Source organism: Pavona decussata, unplaced genomic scaffold, assembly GCF_977016875.1.
Source record: "Pavona decussata unplaced genomic scaffold, jaPavDecu1.1 SCAFFOLD_176, whole genome shotgun sequence".
NCBI lineage: Eukaryota > Metazoa > Cnidaria > Anthozoa > Scleractinia > Agariciidae > Pavona > Pavona decussata.
In genome coordinates this window covers 518,318-542,223 of record NW_028145587.1, presented here as the reverse complement: position 1 = coordinate 542,223, position 23,906 = coordinate 518,318, and the positions used below count along the sequence as shown (strand labels likewise).

The following is a 23,906-nucleotide window of genomic DNA, read 5'->3' as shown; positions in this document are numbered from 1 at the left end:
CATTTGTTTCGGTCTTTTGGAGGAGCGTTCTGTATATCACTTCATTCTTCGCCTGAAAAGGTTACTTTGTCTGATTAACTTCTCGTCTTACCAACTGTGACAAAAAACTTTTGTTTTTTTTATTTGCTAAGTTAGCTTCTTCCGCAACCAACTGTTTAATAATATAAATAAGCCTCAAATAATCCCGGATTAAGGCGGAGAGGAAATGCGGACGTCGACGTGCTTGCGGAGGAGACTAGCTGCCGAGCGTTCTTTTTGCACGACTTTGCTCTGTATTGCAGGAAGAGGATGACTAATTTATGCAAAGACATGTCTGTAACATCATAAGCTTTAAAAAGATAGTCTATAACATAAGCTCCTGTCTATAAAGAATGCGCCACGCCTTTTGTAGAATACCAGCAACCCCTTGTTTTTGTTGGGGATAGAAGCAAACGATCCACGCGCGCGAGCTCGCGAGAAAACTACCCCCGCGTGTCACTTCTCCTCGTGGGAGGTTATTGTCGCGCGTACTAGCGTGGTTCGTTTGCTTTACTATCCCTAATAAAAAAAAAAAAAAAGAAAGAAAAAACTTCAGATTTGTGGAATCAGAAAAATTATCAGAAGGGAGAAAACTTGAAATCAATAAAAAAATTGCTTTAATTGCTGTTTTAAAGTGCTTTTTCTCTTAAAGGCTGTAAAATATTTTTGGTCTAAAGTACGTGGACAGGAAATTGTAAACCATTAAATATAACGAGAGTATGGTGTGACTGACATCGATCCTGAGTGTTGCTAAATTTTCTTTGCTTACTCTTACAGCAGTTACCAATAACACGCGACCTACGGCATTCAAAAGATTCGGATAAAGTTGCGTTTTGGTGGACGTCAATCAAAGAAAAGCCGTTGAAATTATTTTGAATTTTGACAAGATTCCAAGGTAACCGGGCAAGAAACTAAGAATTTTACCTCGCTAAGAGAAGGTAAAATTTATTTAAATTGATTTCCGAGCTGGATCAAGCAAAAATAAAAGGAATTTTTGAATTAAAAATTTTAATTTTCACTGCACGTGATAATTTGCTCACTTACACGCCTAGCTGATTTTGCACAATTATCACGTGTAGCGATATATAATGTTTGATAAAAAATTAGGTTTCGTCTAAACAGTGCCCATTCTTTTGGATAACCTGGCTTGGAAATCAACTTTCATAAAGTTTATCATCCGTCAGCGGATAAAACTATCAATTTCTTGGTTCTGTTGCCTTGAAATGTTCTCAGAATTCAAAACAATTTCAACGGCTTTTCTATGATTGACGTCCACCAAAACGCAACTTTTGAAGGCAAAAGGTCGCGTGTTGTTGGTAACCGCTGTAAAACATCTTTCCACTTTGGGAGTAACCAGAACAGATCTCCTTCCTATGCAAAAATTTACCTATGGGAAGGCATTAATTTGGAAATGAAATGAAGTTTAATTTAATTTTAAAATTCAATTAAAAAATATCCCAAGCTCCTGTATTTTGCTGAAAACTGATGGAAAAAATGAAAATCCTCGAAAAATTGTAAACTCCCGAGAGTCTGGGCTCTAGAGCACCAGTCTCCTGTCGCGCAATATGGCGGCGAACTGCAAATATCGTTCGATCGTTCTAATGTAACAGGTGGCAAACACCTTGTAATGACAGTTCTGCACGAAAACTGAGGTCATTTGCTATGTAGAGATACAAATTTTGCCACATGTAACGCCTCAGTTACAGAGACGAAACTTTAGAGATAGCACGAGCCTGCGATTCTGCATATATTGAATACCTTGTTATCCCGTGGTGAGCCTTTTGTAGAACGACGCGATGAACGGACTTAAACTTCCAGGTGAAAGTCTTGTGAGTTTTTTGGCTGGCGAAGGGAAGGATTACTGTTTAACTCATGGGCTTGTCATGAGAGCCAAGGAGTCGCAGTTCAAGGTAGAACATGCACCGTTCACCCTTCTTCCAACGGCATTTCCAAAGCGACTGTTTTTACAAGCAAAAGATGTGCAGAAAGACTTCAATCTGTTGGTGCATCGAGTTAGTCAAGACCATGAGTTCCTCAAGGAAGCTCTTAAAGGGTGAGTACATTGTTTTTCAAATCTTTAAATAAACAAATAACGCCTTAGATGTATTTTAGATCCTTGATTTGTTTATGGAATCAGGAAAAACAAATAATTTATGTCTAGTTTAAAATTGAGTATACTTGGCTGTTGTGGCGATTAGCTCTCAATCAAAGATCCCTGAAAACTAAGAATTTTAACTGTTGGAACAACTTTACAACACCCATCACTCTGAAAGCGTTAGGTGCAGTCTGAAGAGTATGGCAAAACTTGATGAGATATCATGGATGCAGATCAGTAAAAGTATTTTCTTAGTGAAATAAACAAAGAAGTTTCTGAAAATTTGCCATGCTTTGCAGACTGGCAAATAGATACCTAGTGTACTCATGGTCCTGCAGTGGACAGTGAATTTTAAATGAATTTGTCACTAAAGTGAGCTGTGTAGGGAGAGGCTTGTCCTGAAGGGTTGTCTTTTCAGCTCATAGTATCCAAAGGGTAGAAAAAATTACAGTCATGATGAAACAGTCTTATGTTGAATTTGCTCTGTGTTCTTTCATTAAAAAATCTCTAACCTAACAGTGTTTGGGTTGTCTGTTAGAGAACCTTTATCAGAATGAGTTTCATGTTTCACTGACATCATGATGTGACTAGAACTCTGTCACTTGCATTTATATTGTTGTTGTTGTTGTTAGAAGCAAATTTCACATACATACATACATGTACTTTATTGTTGCCTCCCCGGTGGGGCTTTTCAGGAACAATAAATAAACAACTATAGTAATAACCAAGTAATTAACCTCAAATGCGTTTCAAAAAAAGTTCTCTAATTGTGCTAGCTTAGAAATCTGATACACTCCAGATAATATCCATGTAAACAGGGAGAAGACAGCAGATTAATCAGCAAGACATATAATGGCCTTGTGTAGCCATTAACAGTAGTGGCGAACTTGTGGTCACATGATGATCTTTCTGATAGACAACCAAATATTTTAAAGCTTGGGATATTTTATAAAAATTCTATTCAAATTAGTCATTAATTGAGTGAAATTTAAATTTTCAGTATTTTAAAGAGTTGCAAAAATAAACTTTGAACTGAATTATTTAGGGCAGTAATTAAATCCAAAGCTTAAGGATAACACAAACTGTTCAGAAGTTCCAAGTAGAAATCAAGAAATCAAATTTGATGTCAGAGACCATGTAGGTCTGAGAAAGGTGTTGAATATATATATTGGTCTGATCATATAGGGTTAACCTTTAGACACCACATTTTCTGCTAAATACCCCCCTGCCTAGACCCTTGATTTCAGCTCATACATGTATCTGGTCATTTTTAAGCAAATTGCAGGGGCCTAGCTATTTTTCTGGTTTATCACATAAGGCTTGAGAAAAAGGCAACATCTACATCACAAAGTATGGGTAGTACATGTATCCTATACATGTAGGTAATAATTAAGTGGCAGAAAAAAGTAAGCAAGATAAATTGTTTGATATCAAGGCTGGTCCCAGAAGTATGCTTAACAAGATGCCTATACTGGCATTTACGTGTGATGCTGTGCCTGATTTATTTCCATTGTACGCTTCACAAATTTTAAAAGCTATCCTCCCTTTGCAATTGAAATATTGCGTTACGGTACTCAAGATCATACCGGAAATTTCTTTCTGAAAATGCCATGAGTCTCGCGCTATTCAGGGCTATTTGTATTTCCTATTTATCTATTGCATTGCTTTATTCAAGATCATGCCGAAAATTGCTTTTGGAAAACGTCATGACCCAGGGCAGATTACATATCTGACTCATACTCAGAAGACAGAAGACAATATTATCATTGAAGACAAAAAGGAAAACAGACAAAAAGCTTTCCTAAATGAACATGAAAACCGGCTTTAAGTAGAAATTGACAATCAAACCTTTAATTTTTCTATGAAGTGGATTTCCAGTAACGTTAAGGCATCAGTTCGACAAAGTCTGCAGCACAGGTAATGTTTCAAGCTTAAGCTTGACGTCTCTTCTCTGCATTGCGAAACATACTATCTGGCTAGTCAAACCAAATTTCTTTGCCGCAAGCTGTCCATTTTCCATCATTTAAACTGTCAACTACATCTTAGAAATTATCCTTTCGATTTTTCGCTTCAAAAGGTTTAATTTCCTATCTGTAAACAGCATATTTGAATCTAAAACATTAAAACAATATGGCCGCTAAAGAAGCCTCCTCAGTTCCAGCCACGTGACGTCACAATGGCAAAAAACTCCCGTCCACTCCCTCCTGACATACACTAAGATATTGGGTTCTGATTGGACCATTTTTGTTAAAGACGATAAGGACAATAGAAGACAAAAATATCCCCTCTAGGAGAGAACTGAATTTGATACGTGTCCAACGAGTTAATGAAAGACGTACATTTGTGACTATAATGAAAAAAAGGAACGCCAGCAAAATTTTAACACTTGTCTGTCTTTGTTCAATTTTAAGACACAATTTAACATTGATTCGTGTGCTATAATTATGTAATGCACATGTTTGCTTTCTTATGCAGCACCATAGAAGTGGATGCATTCACTGCTAAAATATTTGAAATTTATGAGAAGACAAGGAACGAGGGCCTCTCACAGGTGAGCTGTGCGTGTGATGAGTATCACGTATCATGACTATAAAATTCATTTGTCTGAAAAAATAACACAATAAATAAATAAACAAATAAATAAAAAGATCTTTTATTATTCATTCAAAAAAAAAATGTTTCCGTCAGATTACAGTAAAATTACAATAAATTATTTTACATAATATAATTATTAAAAATGCATCTCATCAGATCTGTTCATGACAAAGACATTTAAAGCATTTTGTTCTAGCTTATGATAATGATGATGATAATAAACTTTTTTTTAAAGTGTGTGTGAATTGATATTTGCAGTTGTGCCACACTTCATTTATCATTTGATTGCGATAATACAAAACAACAACAAAAGTAGAGTGATCAGAATTTGACAAACATGGCAACCCACATTTTTGCACCTACTGTATTTTGTTTCCTGAGCTGTTAACCACACAGGAATATACATGTACTGGGTCATATGTGTACCCTGTAATAACTCAATGGTGTAAATGCAGCTTTTAACTGACATATGTGAACTTTAGAATTATGGGAAATTTACTCAATATTTCAGCCAATCTCCTTTGGGATTTTCCGGTCTGACTATATGGTGGACAGAAAAAATCCTCAAAATGTGAATGGACCACAGGATGATCTTGGCATCAAGCAAGTGGAGATCAACACAATTGCTTCTTCTTTTGGAGGACTGAGTCCACAAATGAGAGGACTTCACAAGTAATGTTATCAGGCAACATTTGCTGTCTATTATAAACAATTTATAATAATCTGCTGTACTATCTTGCCATCTCAAACACATAAAAATGCAAACTGTAGTTCTAGTCTAGAAGATGTCCATTATACACTATACTTCCCCCTACAGAAGGTCATTGGAATTTGTAAGGGGATGGGGGTCTCTAAAGCTAATTATTTTGAATGGAAGGTATCAGAGTTTGTGGCCAGTGGGGTGGGGAAGGTACCTTGTATCAATTATGTACGTGTAGTGGGGAGGGAGGGGGGTTGAATCCAAACAACATTCCATTGGAGGCTAGGGGTTTAATTGGACATTTTTTGGAACAGTGCAGTTTTTTCAGATTCAACAAAAGGTTACAACTGGTAGTTTGCTGCTGCCACACAGAATAACAAGAGAAACTGTTTCAGAAGAGATGGCAAGGACATCAGTATCAATATTTAAATTTGAGAGAACACAGTTATATATTTATCTAATTTGCATATTTTAATGACAATTCTTTTATACTTGTAAAATAATGAATCCCTTTGAAGCTGAATGACCAGATTTAATTTTGTGAGGGGTGGTCAATTTGAGACTTTGTAAGATGACGAGAGTAGTATTGATTTCATTTCTATGAGTCTGAGGCTTTTTTAGCCGGCCTTCAGAGGCATGGCTTTGAGAAAAAATACATCAAGTACTGTGAGACATCAGAAATTTGACTAATATTGTCATGTGAATGTTAACAAATGGAATATTGGGACCAGTTGTTCTGTCATCTCTGATTCATTGCAGGAATCATTCTTCCTTACAAGAAGGGCTTTACATGTATCTGCACATGTCTTATATGTCTTATATAATAGTCTTACCACCACTGTATGTTAAAAAATCTCAATACAATGTCTTTACTGGTCTTAAAGTCCTAACATATCTCCGAGGAGACCTCTCAGTATAAGCCGGGGGTTTCTTGAGGTCTCCTCGCCACTTCTTACTTCTTTTACTATTATTATTTACTCTAAACTTATGTACTTGTAATCCTAGTCTATTATTCATTGTAACTTTCTATGTTTGTATGTCGTGGTGAATAAATAAATAAATAAATAAATAAATAAATAAATAACAATGATGATTTGATGATTCAGAAATCACATTTGGTTCATAATGCGTTGCAATAATTTCCTTTGTTGTTGTTTCTTACAGTTTTTTAACAGATCTTCAGAATGGATATGATCCAAAAATCAAAGAAAAGGTATTTGGCACTACTATTGATATGAGCATATAATTATTAATAATTACCCTGTCTACCAGCTGTTGGAGCTATATATTATAGATATTTGAGAATATAAATAATTTGTTTTTATTAGGTTTAATTAGCAAGTGATCTTCATTTAGGTCTTCAGAGTATTTATCTAGTGTAATGATTGCATAAATTGGTTTTCGTTTATAACATTGACATGCCGTCTATTCCAGCCTGTGAGCAAGCTCTCTGTTTGGCATCACACAATACTTGTCTGAGGTGCGAGCGGTGAGCGAAGTCAGCCATGAGAGGTTTGGGGTGGGGGCGGGGTGCCACTTCAATCCTCTCACTGAGCTTTTAACCTGCCTGCCACTCATGTCCCAAGTAATTCCCCAATATTTATTAGAGTCCTTGCTTGTAGGCTTCATCTATTCATGACCTCCACTGGGTCCTTATTTTTCCACTTCCAGCTTCCTGAGAATTCATCATGTTTGGGTATAGCTACAGGACTGGTGGATGCATGGAAGTACTATGGAAATAAGAAGTATGTGATATGTATTTGTATTTAGCCCATGCCATAGAGATTACAGCCAGTCAGAAAGCTAGAAACCCATTGCATAAAATTATTCTGTGGTATACAACGGGTAGTATTCCATGAAAAAATCCCGGCATTATTCATGGCCTACAAAGGCTATACATTTAATGAGCAGTACCTATTTATATTTTTTAATTTTTATCAAAATTATGTACTTCCAGAAAGGTTGCCAATTTGTTGAATATTTTTTCACTGATTGTATTTGCTGTTGAGAGTGATGTTTTGTGTTAATTCAATGAGTGGCATTTGATAGCATAAATTAGTTATACAAAGCTTTCTTGTGGTATACTGTGAATATCCCACTCGTGACTTGATTTTTCTTTGAATACACTCCTAAAGGCTTGTGTCTATACTAAGAAAAATCAAGTCACTCGTGGGATATTTCATGGTATACCACTCGAAAGCATTGCATAACTAGTATATATTACAAAGCGCTACCTAACTTACATTCTAAAAATAGGAAAATCATTAGCTCTAGAAACAGGCAATATTTGACAGGCATCTTAGTTCCAAAAGTAGGGCATTCCATAATGATGGCCCTGAATAGGTAAATGCTTGGTCTCCAGAGGATTTACATTTTGTTTCAGTACTTGCAGCAATCTCTGGTTGTTATGTCTGGTACAGCATTGATCTCCACCTGTCCACATTTTGGCAAAAAAAACTTCTTTACATTAGTTTTGTTGTCATTAAATTAACAGCTCTGTAGTAATGATCCTTGTGTCAGACGACGAGCGAAACAGGTTTGATCAAAGATGGATTCAGCACCTCATGAGTGAAGTGTAAGTTCAGCCCTAGTGCTTTGCAAGTTGTTTACTTTTTTGTTGTTTTGTCGTTGATCAAGTGCTGTCACAGTAGTAACGTCAATTAGCTGTGCAGATTATTTAACAGCTACTTACCTCCTTTGTTTGTATTTTAGTGATCCTGCTGCTCGTATGATACGGAAATCCTTCAGCGATGTTACCAGTAAAGGACAATTGAAGGAAGATAAAACACTTATAGTGTAAGAACTTGAAGTTATCAATTGGTTTTAAGAACTGGCTCACTGAATTCAACCCTTGCTGAATACCTTGTGTTGTGTAGGCTATGTAGAATGGTAATTGATACAGTAAACACCCACACAAACACACACACAGATTAAGAACCTCCAGGTTGAAATTTGTCATTTAAGACACCTGTTACAGTATATATGAACAGTTACAGTATATATGAAGACTTGTTCAGGCTGACCTTGAAAAAAGTAGGTTCTTAAATGTGGGTGTTTAGTGTACAAACTGTTTTTATCAGCAGTAATGAACAATATCATTTTCCAGGTAAAAGTCTTCATTAGATTCCATCAGCAATTTAAGCAAAATGTTTTCTTCAGTTGCCTCTCAAAGTTATCAGTTTTTCTTTTTGTTTTTCTCTGAAATAAATTCCCATTTTGCATTCAGGATTTAAGTATTTTTAAAGGTGGCTGTTATCTTCTTAGTTCAGTTCTACCAAAATTTTACAGTCAACCCAGGTCACGTGTGAACAGTATTTCTAAGAATGAAATGAACATTCGAATTTCTCTTTGTAATGTCCGACGTGTGAATGGAATGTTGGACATTTCTCTGGAAATTGTTTCGAAAAAGACGCATTAACTGAAAAAAAGACTCAAAACACTTGGGAAACAATTGTTATTCTTGAAATATTCAATTTTGCAATGTAAAGAAAAATTCATAGCTTTATACCATCAATAAGCTAGGGAAATTTAGACGGGAACTCTGAAATCTCATTGGCGATTTTCAAAACTGACATGTAAATTTCAAAACACCGTTCAAATTTCAAAAATATCGTTCACGCGAGACCTGGGTTGACTGTAAATCATAACTACACCTTCTCCTACAGCTGGTTTTTAACATTTTTTTAAAATTTAGTACTGATACTGTACTTATGATTTCTGGTTGTGTTGATCAATAGTGATGGACATGAAATTGCTGCTGTGTACTTCAGGAATGGCTATGATCCAGCTCAATATACTTCAGAGGATGTATGTATCAATATTATTATTAAATAAATTACACCAATAATAATAATAATAATAATAATAATAATAATAATAATAATAATAATAATAATAATAATCAGTTCTCAACGCTAATGTCTAATGCTTTTTACAACAAAAAGTCACCAGGTATGGATCAAAATTAATAATAATATAATAATGATAATATTTATTATTTCTATTTTGCATTTTCTATAAAATAATAAAATGCGCATCACAACAATGTCTAAATAATCAATTCCTACTGACAGCAAAACGAGTTAAAAACTTTCCAATTCCATAGAATTCTAAGATACAAAAGGACTAATACTTTGTCTATTGTTCTACTTACCAAGACTACAGTTACATCATTAATTAAATTAATTCTGGTCAATGACAATAATCTCACTTTAGAAGTTAAAAGCCTTGGTAAATGAAAACGTATTTATTTCACATTTAAATTTCTCAATGTTATTCGTTGATTTAACGTGCAAGGGTAAACTGTTTCATGAAAGATCAATCTACATACACTGTAGTTTTCTTGGTAATGAACTGCGGTCTTAGAAGGACACCACCATCGTTTTGAACAGTGCAGAGTGTAATAAAAAGAAGAAAAGAGCTTTGGTGATTCAAGAGATAGTCTTCTTAAAACTATCAAGAGTGGTATTCGAAAGAGATGATTTTTCTATCAGTTTACCTGAAAACTGAGCATTTAATACTTGAGCTGCAAATGCCATACAGAGAAGATAAATATGGCAATGCACAAAAAAAGCAAAAGCAATTGTGGTAGCTTGACGTATTGAGTTTGAGTCAGAGTCAACTGAGAGTTAGTCAAAAAGTGCTTGCATCAACAAAAACCTTCCAGCAAACCTGTTATGCATTTCAGTCAAAAATTGACCTTGGCTTTTTACAATTCTGCCTGACACAGGATTGGAATGCTCGGCTGATGCTGGAGAGATCCAGAGCCATCAAATGTCCATCTGCTGCATTTCACCTCGCTGGTACAAAGAAGGTTCAACAAGTGTTGGCTGAACCTGGAGTCCTGGAAAGGTGTGTATGGGTGGGGGTGTGGGAAATGGGGGGTTTGATGTTCTGCCTTGTAGAGTCTGATGAGAGAACGTTCACCCTTGAGGTCATGATGTACCAACCAAATGTTGTGATTTCTTTTAGGGTACGTTCGATTGACCCTATTCCGGAATACGGTAAATCAAACGCAACCTTAAAAGAGCCCCAAAATGATGATGATGATGATGATGATGATTATAATAATAACAATAACAAGAGTCCTTCCTTATTATTTATTTTTTGAAGCTATCAATTATAACTAATATTTATTGTTATAATTATATTTTTATGGTTCATTACTTTAGCAAGTTTCCTCATGGAGCAGTTCTTCATCCGCTAGCTACATGTACCAGAAAATAAATAAATTTCTCACCCATTTTCTTCAAACTCACAGAATATACTAGTTAAATACATTATTATATCACCTTTCTGTGTTATATTCGGATGGAGGACTTTAAGTTTTGTTTATCTATTTGGCTTGCAATATTATTAATGTCGACTTACATGAATAGCTGAGGAACACAAGACCGGATGACTTTATCCCTTTTGCTGGGCATGATCAATCAGGCTGAATGTGAACTCGTCTTTTGTGGCTTGTTCCACGCAGGTTTATATCTGATGAGGAAGTCCTGAACAGGTTACGTAGTACTTTCACAGGACTCTACACACTGGATGAGGTAAGAGTATATTAAGGAAATTGTTATATTTTGTTTACAGGTAGGCTTCGTTCCGTTCCTCAGTTTGGACACCTGTTTTTCCTTTAGTTTGGACCTTTTTGCTCTGGTAAAATTAATATATCATCAGAATTGTTGCGAAATACCTCTACGATTGATCAAGAAATCACGTGCAACAAAACTGTGCCTCAAGGTGCATGCCCTGACAGCAATATCCTCACAAATTTCCAACGTCTTGTTGGGGAGGAAAGATTGCGTGACGTGTCAAAACGCGTCTGGGATGGAGGCTATCGCGTCGACTTCTAACCTTGAACAAACTGTTATATTTATTGTGTCTACGTTTGATGTGGTTTGTTAGCGTGATAACTTTAATAGTTTTAGTATTGTGACATCAGGCTTAAGATATTCTCATTAAATATTTACTGGACGGATTGTGGGTTTGTTCGTGATACCAGGGTCCAGAGGGAGACAAAACAGTGCAGATGGCCTTAGCAGATCCGGACAGATTTGTCCTTAAACCACAACTGGAAGGAGGAGGTAAACTGGAAAAAAACCTGCTATTATTCTCTTATAAACCAAGTTAGAAATCACACTGATGTAGAGAAAAGAATCGCAAATTTCGTTTTAGAAAGTACCGAGAGACTCCACAAAAAAGTACTGCACGAGAACTTTCATTTGATTGGTCACACTTCAGGGGTTGATCTACTGAGCCCTAGTATGAGCGTAACCTTCTACACAGGTGCTGTTTGGGGGAGGAATGCGTGACGAGCCCAAAGAGCGTCTTCGTAGGAGACTAGATATAAAAAATAATACTGTTACATGTACCTTGCTCAGCGAAAAGTTATGTAAAGTACGGATCAACGGAATCGCAAAGTATCGCCAGTTGAAAAACTCCATCTATTTGGACTGCGTTTGCCGGACCCAGGCTAACGTGTACTTGCAATAATAGAGTGGTTTTCAATTGAATGTTGAAAGTGTTTTCGCGTTTGTTTTGGTTTTGCTTTACTACTACACTCTGTGATACGTTAGCCGACCTGCGCCACGCTCTTAACCCAGTGACAAGTGAAACCCACACCAATCATGAGTTGCTCGCATGCGTTTTCCCGCGCTTGGCGCCAGTCTACTTGTATTTGTTTTGAATTCTGATTGGTTCGTTGCGCTTTTTGCGTCTGTTGTGATTGGCTAGAACAATTACTTTGGTTTTCGTTTTACGACACTCAGTTAGAAACCGCTCCATCTTAGTAGAATCATTACACGATTACATGGTTACATTTTTCGTGTATTTATTAAGGGTCTTCTACAACAATGAGGACGTTGACGTTTCCATCATAGGACCTAGGTTCCCATGTGATTCAGATCAAGGTTAATAAGCAAAACAAATGTTTCCTTTTCTGTAGCGAAGAGTGAATTGCACCAATGAACAAAACTTAAAAAAAACGTTTTGAGTGAAATTCCAGGCTATTTATTTAGAATGCTTTTAAAATGAGGACGAGATTCTCGTTCATTCGAGCTGACCTTTTCCTTAACATTTTCTTGACAATTATTTGCTAGTAAGTTCATTTCCCAATTTCATTGCAATGTGCTACGTTCTGCAGGAAATAACATTTTTGGTGAAGACATTGTCAAGACATTAACGGAGACTGTCGATATCAAGGAACGGTCAAAATTCATTTTAATGGACAAAATCCAGCCTCCTGTTTCAAAGAACTACATAGTGCGCGCAGAGCTTCCTCAGCCCGTGCTAGCAGACGTTATCAGTGAGATTGGATTCTACGGAATTCTCATCAGGTTAGTGAGGCACATTTGCTTGCCAGCGAATGAGAAGGATTCTAGCAAGCTCATTCCCAGGGTCTCTCCTCTTCCCGTCTTCTGGAGCGAGAAAGGAGAGACCCTGGGAACGAGGGTGGGATTCGAGCCTACGAACTAAGTGTTTTTGTGGGTGTTTCTGAGCTTGTGTACAGCTGTCTACTCTCCTCGCAACAGAGGCGCCTGAGCATAGGCTACAGCTCCTTTGAGTAAGGAAGTCGAATTTTTAAACTAAGGCCGGGTCTCAACGAGGCGTTTTGAGGCTGAAACGTCCTGAGCGATGTTCTTAGCTTACATAATGCATTGTATGGATGTGATCTAAATATAGAATTTAGTGTACACGTTGCAAAAAAATAGGAAAACCACATTGTTCGTGGTATTGTATTTAACAAATAGACCATAAATGACGACATAAAATTTTCAAACCTTCACGACTAAGATTAAGAGTATAGACCATAGAAAACTGTCGTCGATTTGTTTTTTACAATAACATGGAAAACGTACGAGAGGAATTGACTTTAGTTTTCTTCCAGAAAGCGCGCATGTCATTTTATTGTCTGTATTCTTATAGGCAATAGCTACGAGCCAATCAGCGCTCGGGAATTTCGACAATTATTGTAAAAACAATATTGGACTCGACATATGAATTTACTGAAATGTCACCTTTCAAAACAGGTGGACGGAGCCGTTCCAACTAAATATTGGCGAGGGCGCGCTCTTAAAATGTTGGCCAATTTCAGCCTCAGCATTCTCACAATAAAGGCTTCAAGTGTTAATAGATGTTCTGTTCGTAAAAGCGTTTTTCGCTTCTTGAACGCGCGAAGGTTGGAACATCCGCTATGAAGCGAAAAAGGCGCAGAAAGACCGTACGGACTGAAATGCTTGGTACGCAGGTTACTAGGCTTGAAACTGAGGTCCTTTTCACACTAATCTGTTCACACCTAAATGGTGTTTGCGAACACTGGAAATGGATCTTTTTTAAAACTCTCTTCAGAGTAGATGAATTTTAAAAAGGCGGCTGGGTGTTCTCTGTGAACGGCGAAAACGAACGTTTTGAAAACATGGCCGTCACAACGGTTATGTGCGCGTGCCCAACCGTGTATCTAGCGTCTCTGGGGGACGAGGAAGCATTTAGTGTGAACGGCAAAAGTGATACAAAAACGATAATGTGCACGGAAACGTTTGATGTGTTTTGGTGTTCAAATTAAGCCGGATTAGTGTGGAAGGGGCCTGTATTTTTTTTTTTTTTTTTTCATGTTATATGCGAGAAGTTGCGAAAGGTGTTGATAGATGTCCTAATCATTTTTTTATTGTTTTAGTCGAGGAGATGAGGTCTTGGTAAACAGGGAAGTAGGCCATCTCATGCGTACCAAGAGCATTGACCATCAGGATGGAGGTGTGTGCTCAGGAAGGGCCAATTTAGATAGTCCTTATTTGAAGTAAACGTCTAAGGACCACTCTGTAGGGGTCCTAAATGTTCACAAAAAAACTGCATACTTAGTTTATTGAAAAGTAATCGAATTTCGCTAGTTAGTTAGGTTGATGACTCTCGTGCATAGTTATATTTTAGATGCCTTAATAATTACCACCACAACAACAAAAAAACTTTGTTATATTACAAGCAAATAAAATAATACAGAAATACTTCCACTTCCACCTGTAAGTAGCTAACTAATCGAGGCGGGTGAAGACGAAAAAAAGATATTGGAAATATCATATTAGACGAAATTGTTAATTTATTACAACACTGGCTGTAGTAAGAAAATTAATAATATTTAGCTCATTACATAGGGCCGTCAGTGGGGGACGGGTTTTGGACGGGATTAGAAGTTAATATCATCAAAATTAGAAGTTAATAGTTTTTTAATGGGTAGGGAAGTGAGAAACTGATGATTAATGACAGGCCACACTCGATTTGTCAAATGGGTATCAGTAAAAAACAATAACCGAGCATTATACTCCGTGACAAACAGGACAAAGTTGTGAGGTTTCAAGTTTTCTTACTTTTTATCTTCCAATAATAGATAGGTCAGAATTTTCGTATCACGATTGGTGTTCTTTTACTGTGAGTATATGTTGACTTTCTTATCTTGAAAGACCCAATTGTAAATTTTACGTAAGGTCAGGTGCCCTGGTAGTTTAGATGCTTGTATTATTTATTTTGACTGAATCTTTGAAATGAATTTAATTTAATTGAACCATAGAGCGGTTTTCAGTTGGGTGTCGTAACACCAAAATAATTACTCTGGCCAATCACAAGACACAACCAGCACAAAGAACCAATCAGATTTCGAAGCAAATACATGCAACCAGCGCCAAGCGCGGGAAATCGCGTGCGATCAAATCACAATTGGTTTTGGTCTTGCTTCTCATTGGTTGAGAAAGTGGCACGAGTTTTATCAGCTAATCACAACGTAGTAAAGCAAAACCGGAGGAAGTGCGCAATTCCTTTCGGCACTCGATTGAAAACCGCTGAAATTGGATAGTAAAGTTTGTTTTATTTAATGTGGCTTGATCGGAAATAGAAAATATAATTTGTCAGTTAATTATTCGTTCGTTGGCACACACAACGCTGAGGAGAATATCTACTTGTAGGAACGCTTTATCAGCGAGCAAATTCTCCTGACTGTTTATATTTCTTATGGTTCTAGTTGAAGGAATTGTGTAAACATCCAAGACATTTTATCTTTGTTGATCGTGTGCTTTATTCTCATCACCTGTATGCTTGATTAGGTAGTGATATTGTAATAGAGAGAAAATAGCTGCTGATCACTCCTGGGACTGAAAGGGTGAAATTCAAACAAGTCGAGTCAGGTTTATTTAACACTTTTCAAGGACCTAAACTGTTTTTTAAAATTCCTTTAATTCAGAAATTCAGAATTCTGAGAGTATTTCTCTGTTTATATCAAAATTAAGATCCATTCATTTCTCCTAAATTGACTACTCCTGTTTTGAACGTGCTGTTTTATGTTTTGTGTGTGTTTGATTGTGTAACTGCTTTTTAACCTAAATGTATTGATAAATTAAATAAGCTACGCCTAAAATCCTAATTTCAAAGTTGTAATTTTTATGAGGGGCGTACAAGCCCCAATGGTTTCTCTATTGGCATCCTCGCCATATGTTTCTCTCTCTTGTTTTCATTTATCTTTTATATTTTAATTTACATTTATCTTGTAATGATGTGTTAAAATAATGGCAAAAAATAAACTGGAACTGAAACTGAAATACTGTTTAGAACTATTTACAAAGAAGCAAAGAGGCATTATAAGTATTGAAAGTTTGGATAAGAGTAACAATAGCAGTGGCTATCCCTTTCTAATTTATCTCCTATGTTACCATGATAACAAAAACAAAAACAAATAGTACATTTCAAAATGCATTTATTTATGCCTGATTATTTAGAAGAAGCATATAAAATACTTTGTTAACAGTAGCTCTGTAACTTTGTAGATAATTGTACATACGAAAACGGGTCGGTGCAGAAACCGGTAGTAGCTATTATAGTATAGCTGTTAGCATGGGTATTTTGTGAACTAAGTGCCGCTTGTGTAGGTTGGGGGGGGGGGGGGGTGCCCATTAGAGAGACCTAGTGTTATAGGGTTATGAAAAAGGTTAGTTTTGTTTTGTTTCTTTGCCTTGGATATGCTTATTTGTTTCAATTACGGTTTATTCTCGAGTGTGACATTGAAGGAATAGCGCAAATAAAAATATATAGGCTCATCGTAATCACAGAAAGGTGAACAGATTTCATCCAGGAAGGTTGTCTCCCGGTTAAAGAGAGAGTTGATAATTGATCAGCTTGTGCGAACGTGATCATTTTTGAAATTGCCCCCGCACTACACACCACCTGAAAGTGCTAATAGATCTACCGACCAAATAACTCGTAAAAAGTTCCATACCTCAAAATTTTAATTTTTACAGCGCCAATTTATAGTTAATTCTTAGTCGTTGAATGTCTTGGATCCCTTTTCGTTAAAAAAGCCCTCTAAAATCACTATAGTGGGCCAACTGCATCCTCGCACACGAATTTATAGAATATATCCTGTTCACACAAGAAAGAGTTTACGAAAGATGCTAGCTCATCCTCGAAGACCCAAGAGCAACTAGACGGGAGGAAGGGATTTTAATGGGCGAAATTGTTCTAAACTTTCGCCCATGAAAATCCCTTCCTCTCGACTAGCTGCCCCTGGGTCTCCCAGGATGGTGCTAGCTATGAGTTCGTCTCAGCACAATTCTTGAAATTAGCGTGACTTAAACTACGTCACGTTCTGAAAAGAATGACCAATAGGCCATTTCCGAGTTGCTTTGAACCTCATTACGAACGCGAGGCTAAGTATAAAGGGTTATAAGTCATGAAAATTAGTTTTGTTTGCATATGAATGAAAACTATTTTCATAATAAAAACTATGCACTAAGCCTCGCTTTCATAACAAGATTCAAAGCAACTCAGAAATGGCCTATTAAACTGCCTTTATTTTCAGAGCAATACGCAATTTATTATGTTTCATCGTGTAACCCCGATGAACCCTTTGCTGACAATTTGGTTTATCAGTTTTCTAGTATACAGGTGTTAGTAAACGTTATTTGGAAACTACGTACTTCTGGGTTCCCAAAATTAGCATGGTGCAAGATTAACTTAGAAGGAATGAATTTTGATACTTCTCGCACAAAACTGAGGCTTAGCTCTTCGTGAACTCACTTTTTTACTCGGAGATAAAAGAAAAAGGGTTCACAAACGAGAAACTGAGTTATTTTAAGAACAAAACTTAACTTCGTGATCCATTTCATATATAAATTGAGGGTCGCTTTATCGACGCCGTATTTGTGTACCACAATCCTAGCGCGCGCTTAACAGCATCACTAACGGAACTTGTGAAGCGTGCGAAAACTGTGTTCAGACACCTTAATGAAAACATCTACTCGCTGACTTTACAAGTAGCTCTTTCCACAAGCAGAACTCCTGATGTCTACATCTTCATGCAGATGAATTAGTAAAAGACGATTTGAGTATGTCAGCCAGAGTTATGCGCAATAATAAGCCCCCCCCCTCCCACCCCTCCCAGTTGGAGGTCAGGTTTTTTAATAAGCATTCCCCTCTCCAATAAGACCACCCCACTCCCGGGTGGAGGCCACTTAACATGGCTTTAATGGAAATATCTCGTTCACGTTTCAAGCGATCCAAAAACTCTATGTTCATCCCGTAAATCTATGTTGTGGGGTGTTTTGTGAATTTTGGGGTGATTTTTGGTTATATTTGAGAGGAGATAATTTTTCTAGAAGGATTGGTTAAATTAAGAGAAATAAGAAATATTGAAGAATTAGTGAAGTTTTAAAGTATGAATTTGTAGTTAATAATTAATAGACGGATACCAAGTTACTCCACTAGCAACCTGGGGTGCTCTTGCGTGGGTATCAACTGTCTGTTAGTGTTCCAAAAATCATTTTCCTTCTTCCATCCCTTCTTAAAACCACTTCAAATTTCATTCAAATTTAGGTTAAGTCCCCCCTTAATAAGCACCGCTCTCTGACAAGTTATATTTCGGTACGAACTATACCATCATCAGACTAGGAATATGCATACAAGGTGGGTCTTAAACAACACAGTGTAAGACTCAGACCACAACTAGAATCTCCTATACAAGGAGGCGTACTATATCAAACGCCTAACAGCTTCTCAACAATGGATTGAAATCAGCAGAGAACTTTGCCTTTTCTAATGAGTATACTTTTTGTTTCGCTTTCTAGTTGTTGTTAACACGCTATTTAAGACCTAATTTGTACGCATACCGGTATTCTTAGTTTGATGATGGTACAGTTGCACCAAAAGATAACTTGTCTCCAACTTAGTTTCTGTCGTCTGTTGTCTAAATATTTTGGCACAATGAACAAACTCTGAGCATCTTTCATTCTCTATGCAGCATAACCCTGTCTTCCTTAAGGGGCGTGGTGGGGGGGGGGGGGGGGGGAACCTCTTCGAGGAAGGGTAACATTGGCAAGATGGATGCTGACCAAACTGGAAACATGGATGCCTCTTGGTGTATGTACCCGTATGTTAATCTCGTACCCAGCTCTCACATTTTTACATTTCCAAGACTGCGGAGTGAGATCTGGGTACGAGATTACCCGTATGTTTAATTTTTCCCTCCTTTATATCTATCTTAAATTTCTTCCTACTAAAAAAAAACCCCCAAAAGTCTGATGTTTCTTCTAGTGAAATAAGATAATTTGAACAGTTTGTTCATTCATACACAGAAGAATATTTCAAATCTATTTTACTTGACGTTTGATCTACTGTAGCTAGTATACGATCCATAAGCATTGATTTCCTTTAATTCCAAACTTGTTCATATAAGGGATAACTACAATTCCGGATATAAACCTTTCAACAGTTTGAATTCTCATCCCCTTCCACTTTTCAAAGCTGAAGGTAGTTTCATCCGCAAAACAATTACAGTCAAACAAGGGTTACGGTGTAACAATATTGAGTAGTAGAACGGGATGTTTCAAGGACTTTCGATATGGAATGTAACTCTCTTAAAGCTTAAGATAAAAATAGAAAAAAAAAATTTTGTAAAAACCGTCGTAAATCTTGTTTAATGTAGAGATATAAAGTATTCTCTGATCATGAAGTGCCGCCAGAAAAGAATGCTAGATTTTGTTTCGTAAGATAGTTCAATTAAGAGTATATGAATTTTTATTTTGTGAAACAAATGTGAAAAGAGACTTTAAAGGCTTCTAAAACTGAAACAAACACGATTTGAATGTGCGGAAAAATACTCCGGACAGCTATTTCACGGTATAAATCCCACAGGTTTAGATTTGAAGCGTAAAAAACAAAAGAAAATATCAAAACAAGTTTATTCACTGGAACATGGGCATAGAATTCCGTTCCAAATATGCCTTTTCTATCGACCAGTGATTGGTTTCAGCTTCTAATCCATATTCATGACCGAAAGTGCCGAATTCTCGTCAAAGCAGGCAACTACTTGGCGAGTGAGGACGTGTGGAGGTGGCCTTCGCCGTTGAAGCTTTACTGGTACGCCACAAGCACCAAAGACTTAGAAGAAAAAATATTCGCCCACTAAGACGCTAATGGTAAGTGTTATTACCCTGACATCATTAAAAAAAAAAAAAAACGGCGCATGCGTATTTTGGGCGCCCGTATTTTTTCAATTCTTTTGGCGGGAAAATTTCAGTAATTTGAAAGGCGGTTACCATAGAAAACTAACGCAAAACAAAACGAAGAAACACAATCAAAATAGATTTGGCAATAAAACAAACTGTGACAACATTTGTTTGAAAAATCTTTGAATAAAATTATTATACCAGAATACTTGTTACAGGGGATCTCTAATGGCAAAAAAACCCTTAGTTTCTTGACGATAATAGACTAAATATACTCGGAGTTTTTGTTTTGGCTTGTCCTCAAACTTTGCTTACGACGATTTGTCACGACTTTTGCTTACAAACTGAAAAATTTGAAACGCGTTGAAATACTTTGCAGCAGTAGTGGCCATGTTAAACGTTTAAGATTGTCTTCGAGTTTGGCACTTTTCGCCTAAACAGTAGTATGCTGTTGTGATATACTGGTAAGCAAAGTGAGTACCGTGTAAATTGTGTCTCACATATTGATACAGTGCAACACAGATATAACTGCCCAACGAGATGACAAAAAATAATTTCAAAGTAAAGTTAATTCAACGAAAACGCTTCAAACCGTAAGTTTAAAGTAGAAATCACAAATTGGTACTGAATAATTTCATGAAACGTTTTCCAGGAAAACCGAAGCTCGTTTATCTATGAGAAGGCAAAAGAAATAGCTTGAAATTTGTAGTTTTCTTTCATTATTGCTTAAACTACTGAGGGAAGGTTAAAGAATTGACTTTTTCGAAATATGTTAATTTGTGTAAGGAGAGAAAAAAAGCAGAAATTTTAATAAATAATTACAGCTTTGCATTTTATTTAAAGTACAATGTTTACGCAAACACTAGCAAACGCTCGAAATTCTTTAAATTCCGTGAATTATTAGTTTTCAGCTAACCGGCATTTTCTACAATCAACTGCTTACAACTTCCCAAATTTTAAATTGAAAAACGTTTGGTAAAAGTTGAGTAGAAAACTATTCATCTGAGCTGAAACTTACACGAGTAAAAATCAAATGTAAATCTACTGATGTCGAAAGTTGGAGATCTCGTTTCCTTTTGTATCGCACCTTTTTTGTTTAAAAACAGTCAAAACTTAAACTGAACACAAACAGATGACCTTAGGAGATTGATTTTTCTCGCCGATCGGCTGTTAATGTAAAAAGACACATTGCTAAAAAGCTGGTAAGATAACAAAAGATAAAGAGCCTTAAAACTTATTCAGATGTTGTTGGTCCTGAATGAATTGACCGGTCGTTTACATTTTCACTGGGAAAATTAAATTTTGTTTTATATTTACTGCAAACTGATAAAAAGGAAAGTTGAACATCCTAACGGAATAACTTTAAATTTTCGTTCATTTCGTTCAGAAAACACGTCCTAAGTGACCTTAAAATCCTTACAGAGAAAAGAATGCAAAAATAAAGCAGGCCTAAAAGTCAAACAGAGAGCATATTATTCGATTCTTAACTGTTTCTTGAATTGTACTCGACTTAACTGAAAACGGACGAATAGTAAGTGTTTAAACTGCGAACAGACTCGTGAAAGTTCTGCTATTGATTTTGCTAAGTCACATTGTTTAAACCTGTTCAGGTTTTTTTTTTAGTTCTTGAACCTGAGGTGCGAGGGGTGGGGGATGGGATGGAGGGCACTTTTTATAGGCTCCCTTCGTTACTTCAAGAGCATTACCGCTATGACAATGAAACCTTGATGAGATAAAATAGTATGTCCAAAACTGTTTTCTTTGGTGCTCGAGCAATGGGACAAGAAAGGTCATATGACGAGGCAATTACGTGATTAATTCTTCCCACCCGCCATCTTGAATCAGCCACCTTGGATTTCTCGATTTCACGGCCAAAACCTCAGAAAAACGATCAAATTGACTCAAAAATAATCAAAACCAGTAAGGAAATTCTAAGTTGGTTTAAAAAATGTTAAACTAATAACGATACATCTTTTACGCAAAAAGGGAAAACAATCCAAATTTCGAATAACTAGGCTGTCAAAACTTTGTTGCCATGGCAACATAATCACGTGAACAATTCTATGCCATACCAAATTGTTATCAGGTATATTTTAGGAAAATTATCCAGTTTGGCGGTATTTGCTTTAAGAGTAAAAAAGTTATGAATGCTCAAAGTCAGCACGGGCACTTTGTGATCACCGGCCGGCCAGGCTGAATTGGTTTACTACTGCAAGCATGGAAACTAACGAAGTAAAATCAGTTTCAAATCAGGTCTCGGCCCTAACCTTCCCACCGACATCTAACGATATTGATCAAAAGATGAAAATACATGAGTGAAATACATTGCAAGAGGCCTCGCGCAATGTCTAGATCTATGAAATAGCTTGTTTCCATAACACATCGAACGCCGGCAATTTTTGAACATCACTTGAATAGCTTTCTTATCAAGTGTGTAAATTGACCAGGAAAATCAATTTGACCAAAAACGGACAAAATGCTAATTAGACAAACGTAATGAAAACAGAAGTGCAGAGCAAACTTGATTCCCAACATGACTTTAAAAAAGTAAAAAGAACCAGAAAATCCTTAGATTTATGAAAGCCAGACTAAGGTGCATGCGCTAAGCGTATTCTCTTTACGAGGAACAGCAGGGAAATGTAACATTTTTACTGAAACCTGACTCATCAATGGTAAAATTTAACAAAAAATAAAAATTTATAATAATAATAACAATAATAATAATAATAATAATAATAATAATAATAATAATAATAATAATAATAATAATAATAATAAGTTGAGTGAAAACCGCCAAACAGCCCTCAAGTTATCGTTGAGGTATTAGTCAGTGGCGTTTCTCGATCAAATGCTTTGTGAAAACGTGGAAAAAAATGAACTTTAAAAGGGCCATCAAACTTGTTAATGGCCCCGGGAGCCAGTAAATTTACTGACAAATCATGGTTTTTTGAACTTCACTCTCTACAGCCAATTGTGTTTAAAGCAGAGTATAAAGCAGTTCAGTATCCTTTACCCAGGGCCTAAAATCTAGAATTCATCGCCTGTTTTACCGATTACTTCACCGTTCATTTCTGTTTTGAAAAAAGCTTAGCCAATATCACCTTGAAAGCCGGTTTTTGACGTAAGTTCGATGTGTGTTGTTTTTATTTCTCTTTACCCTCTCTGTATTAAATTAACTAGTCCCAGAAGTCTATTCATATAAGGCTTATAGCATCATCAGGCTTCCTTGTCGCATTTACTGAAATGTTATTACAAACGATTTCTGTTCAACCTGTTCAGGATTAACAGGCAAAATTAAAATGAAACAGGGCTGATCCGTAGATTGCCTGACACTTGCTTTCACTCGCGAGATGGAGTGATCTGATCGAGTCTGGAATTCACATATGGCTAATAATTTACCAAAAATCGTGTCTTAACTCCTTTATTGAAAACGGAAATTTTACTAGAAAACAACAAATTGAGAATGACTAAGATACGATCCTAAACGTCAAAATTTTATTACAAAAGGCTAACCAATGAAATTTTAAAAGGAAAAAACGCGAATGGTGGCCTGCGAATAGTTTTAACAAGAAACCCTAAGTGACGTTTAATTCCACAGTCTAACAACATGAAAACGGACTAAGAAAAATAACTTTTCAAAGAAATTGCTTCAAACGCCAGAAATTGTTGTTGAACTAGAAACAGATTTTCGACGAAAAAAAAAAACAAAAACAAAAACGCTTGTTCGCCTTAAAAACCTATTGAAGAATGACAAAAGAACAAGATTTAAACTTTAAACAGCTGTTTAAACAGGACCGACTGAATGGACCGATAGATCTGAGGCATTCGTGAGCTTCGTTTTCCACACAAAGACTTAAACATTCAATAGAAAACATTAAACGGAACAACAGCAAAATTTTCCTTGAAAACGGACTAATTGCTCTTTGATTTTTGGTAAGAAAACACTTCTTGTCCTTACTGAAAACAATGAAATTGCAAGACCTAATGAAACTTAAACAGACTGTGAGTAAGACATCTAAACTCCTCC

General features: G+C 36.4%; 1 protein-coding gene and 1 long non-coding RNA gene across 2 annotated transcripts in view; both read left to right on the top strand.

Annotated features, from left to right (window-relative positions):
• Positions 1–23,906, top strand: part of LOC146463429 (uncharacterized) — a 225,147-nt gene that overhangs the window by 34,684 nt on the left and 166,557 nt on the right. The window lies entirely within an intron of this gene.
• LOC146463442 (glutathione synthetase-like) lies at positions 1,573–15,979 on the top strand. Its single transcript, XM_085084426.1, has 13 exons — positions 1,573–2,071; positions 4,589–4,664; positions 5,220–5,380; positions 6,573–6,621; positions 7,080–7,153; positions 7,903–7,983; positions 8,121–8,204; positions 9,146–9,215; positions 10,138–10,259; positions 10,882–10,951; positions 11,404–11,485; positions 12,544–12,736; positions 14,074–15,979. The coding sequence occupies exons 1-13, from the start codon at positions 1,815–1,817 to the stop codon at positions 14,195–14,197; spliced, it is 1,443 nt and encodes a 480-aa protein (XP_084940552.1). The 5' UTR covers positions 1,573–1,814; the 3' UTR covers positions 14,198–15,979.

Bases quoted from the DNA above. Each gene is read 5' to 3' on its own strand.
- LOC146463442 (XM_085084426.1), top strand. From the start codon at position 1,815: ATGAACGGACTTAAACTTCCAGGTGAAAGTCTTGTGAGTTTTTTGGCT. The intron at 7,154-7,902 runs GTATGTGATATG...TTAAATTAACAG, and splicing joins AAGTACTATGGAAATAAGAA to CTCTGTAGTAATGATCCTTG. The intron at 9,216-10,137 runs GTATGTATCAAT...TGCCTGACACAG, and splicing joins CTCAATATACTTCAGAGGAT to GATTGGAATGCTCGGCTGAT.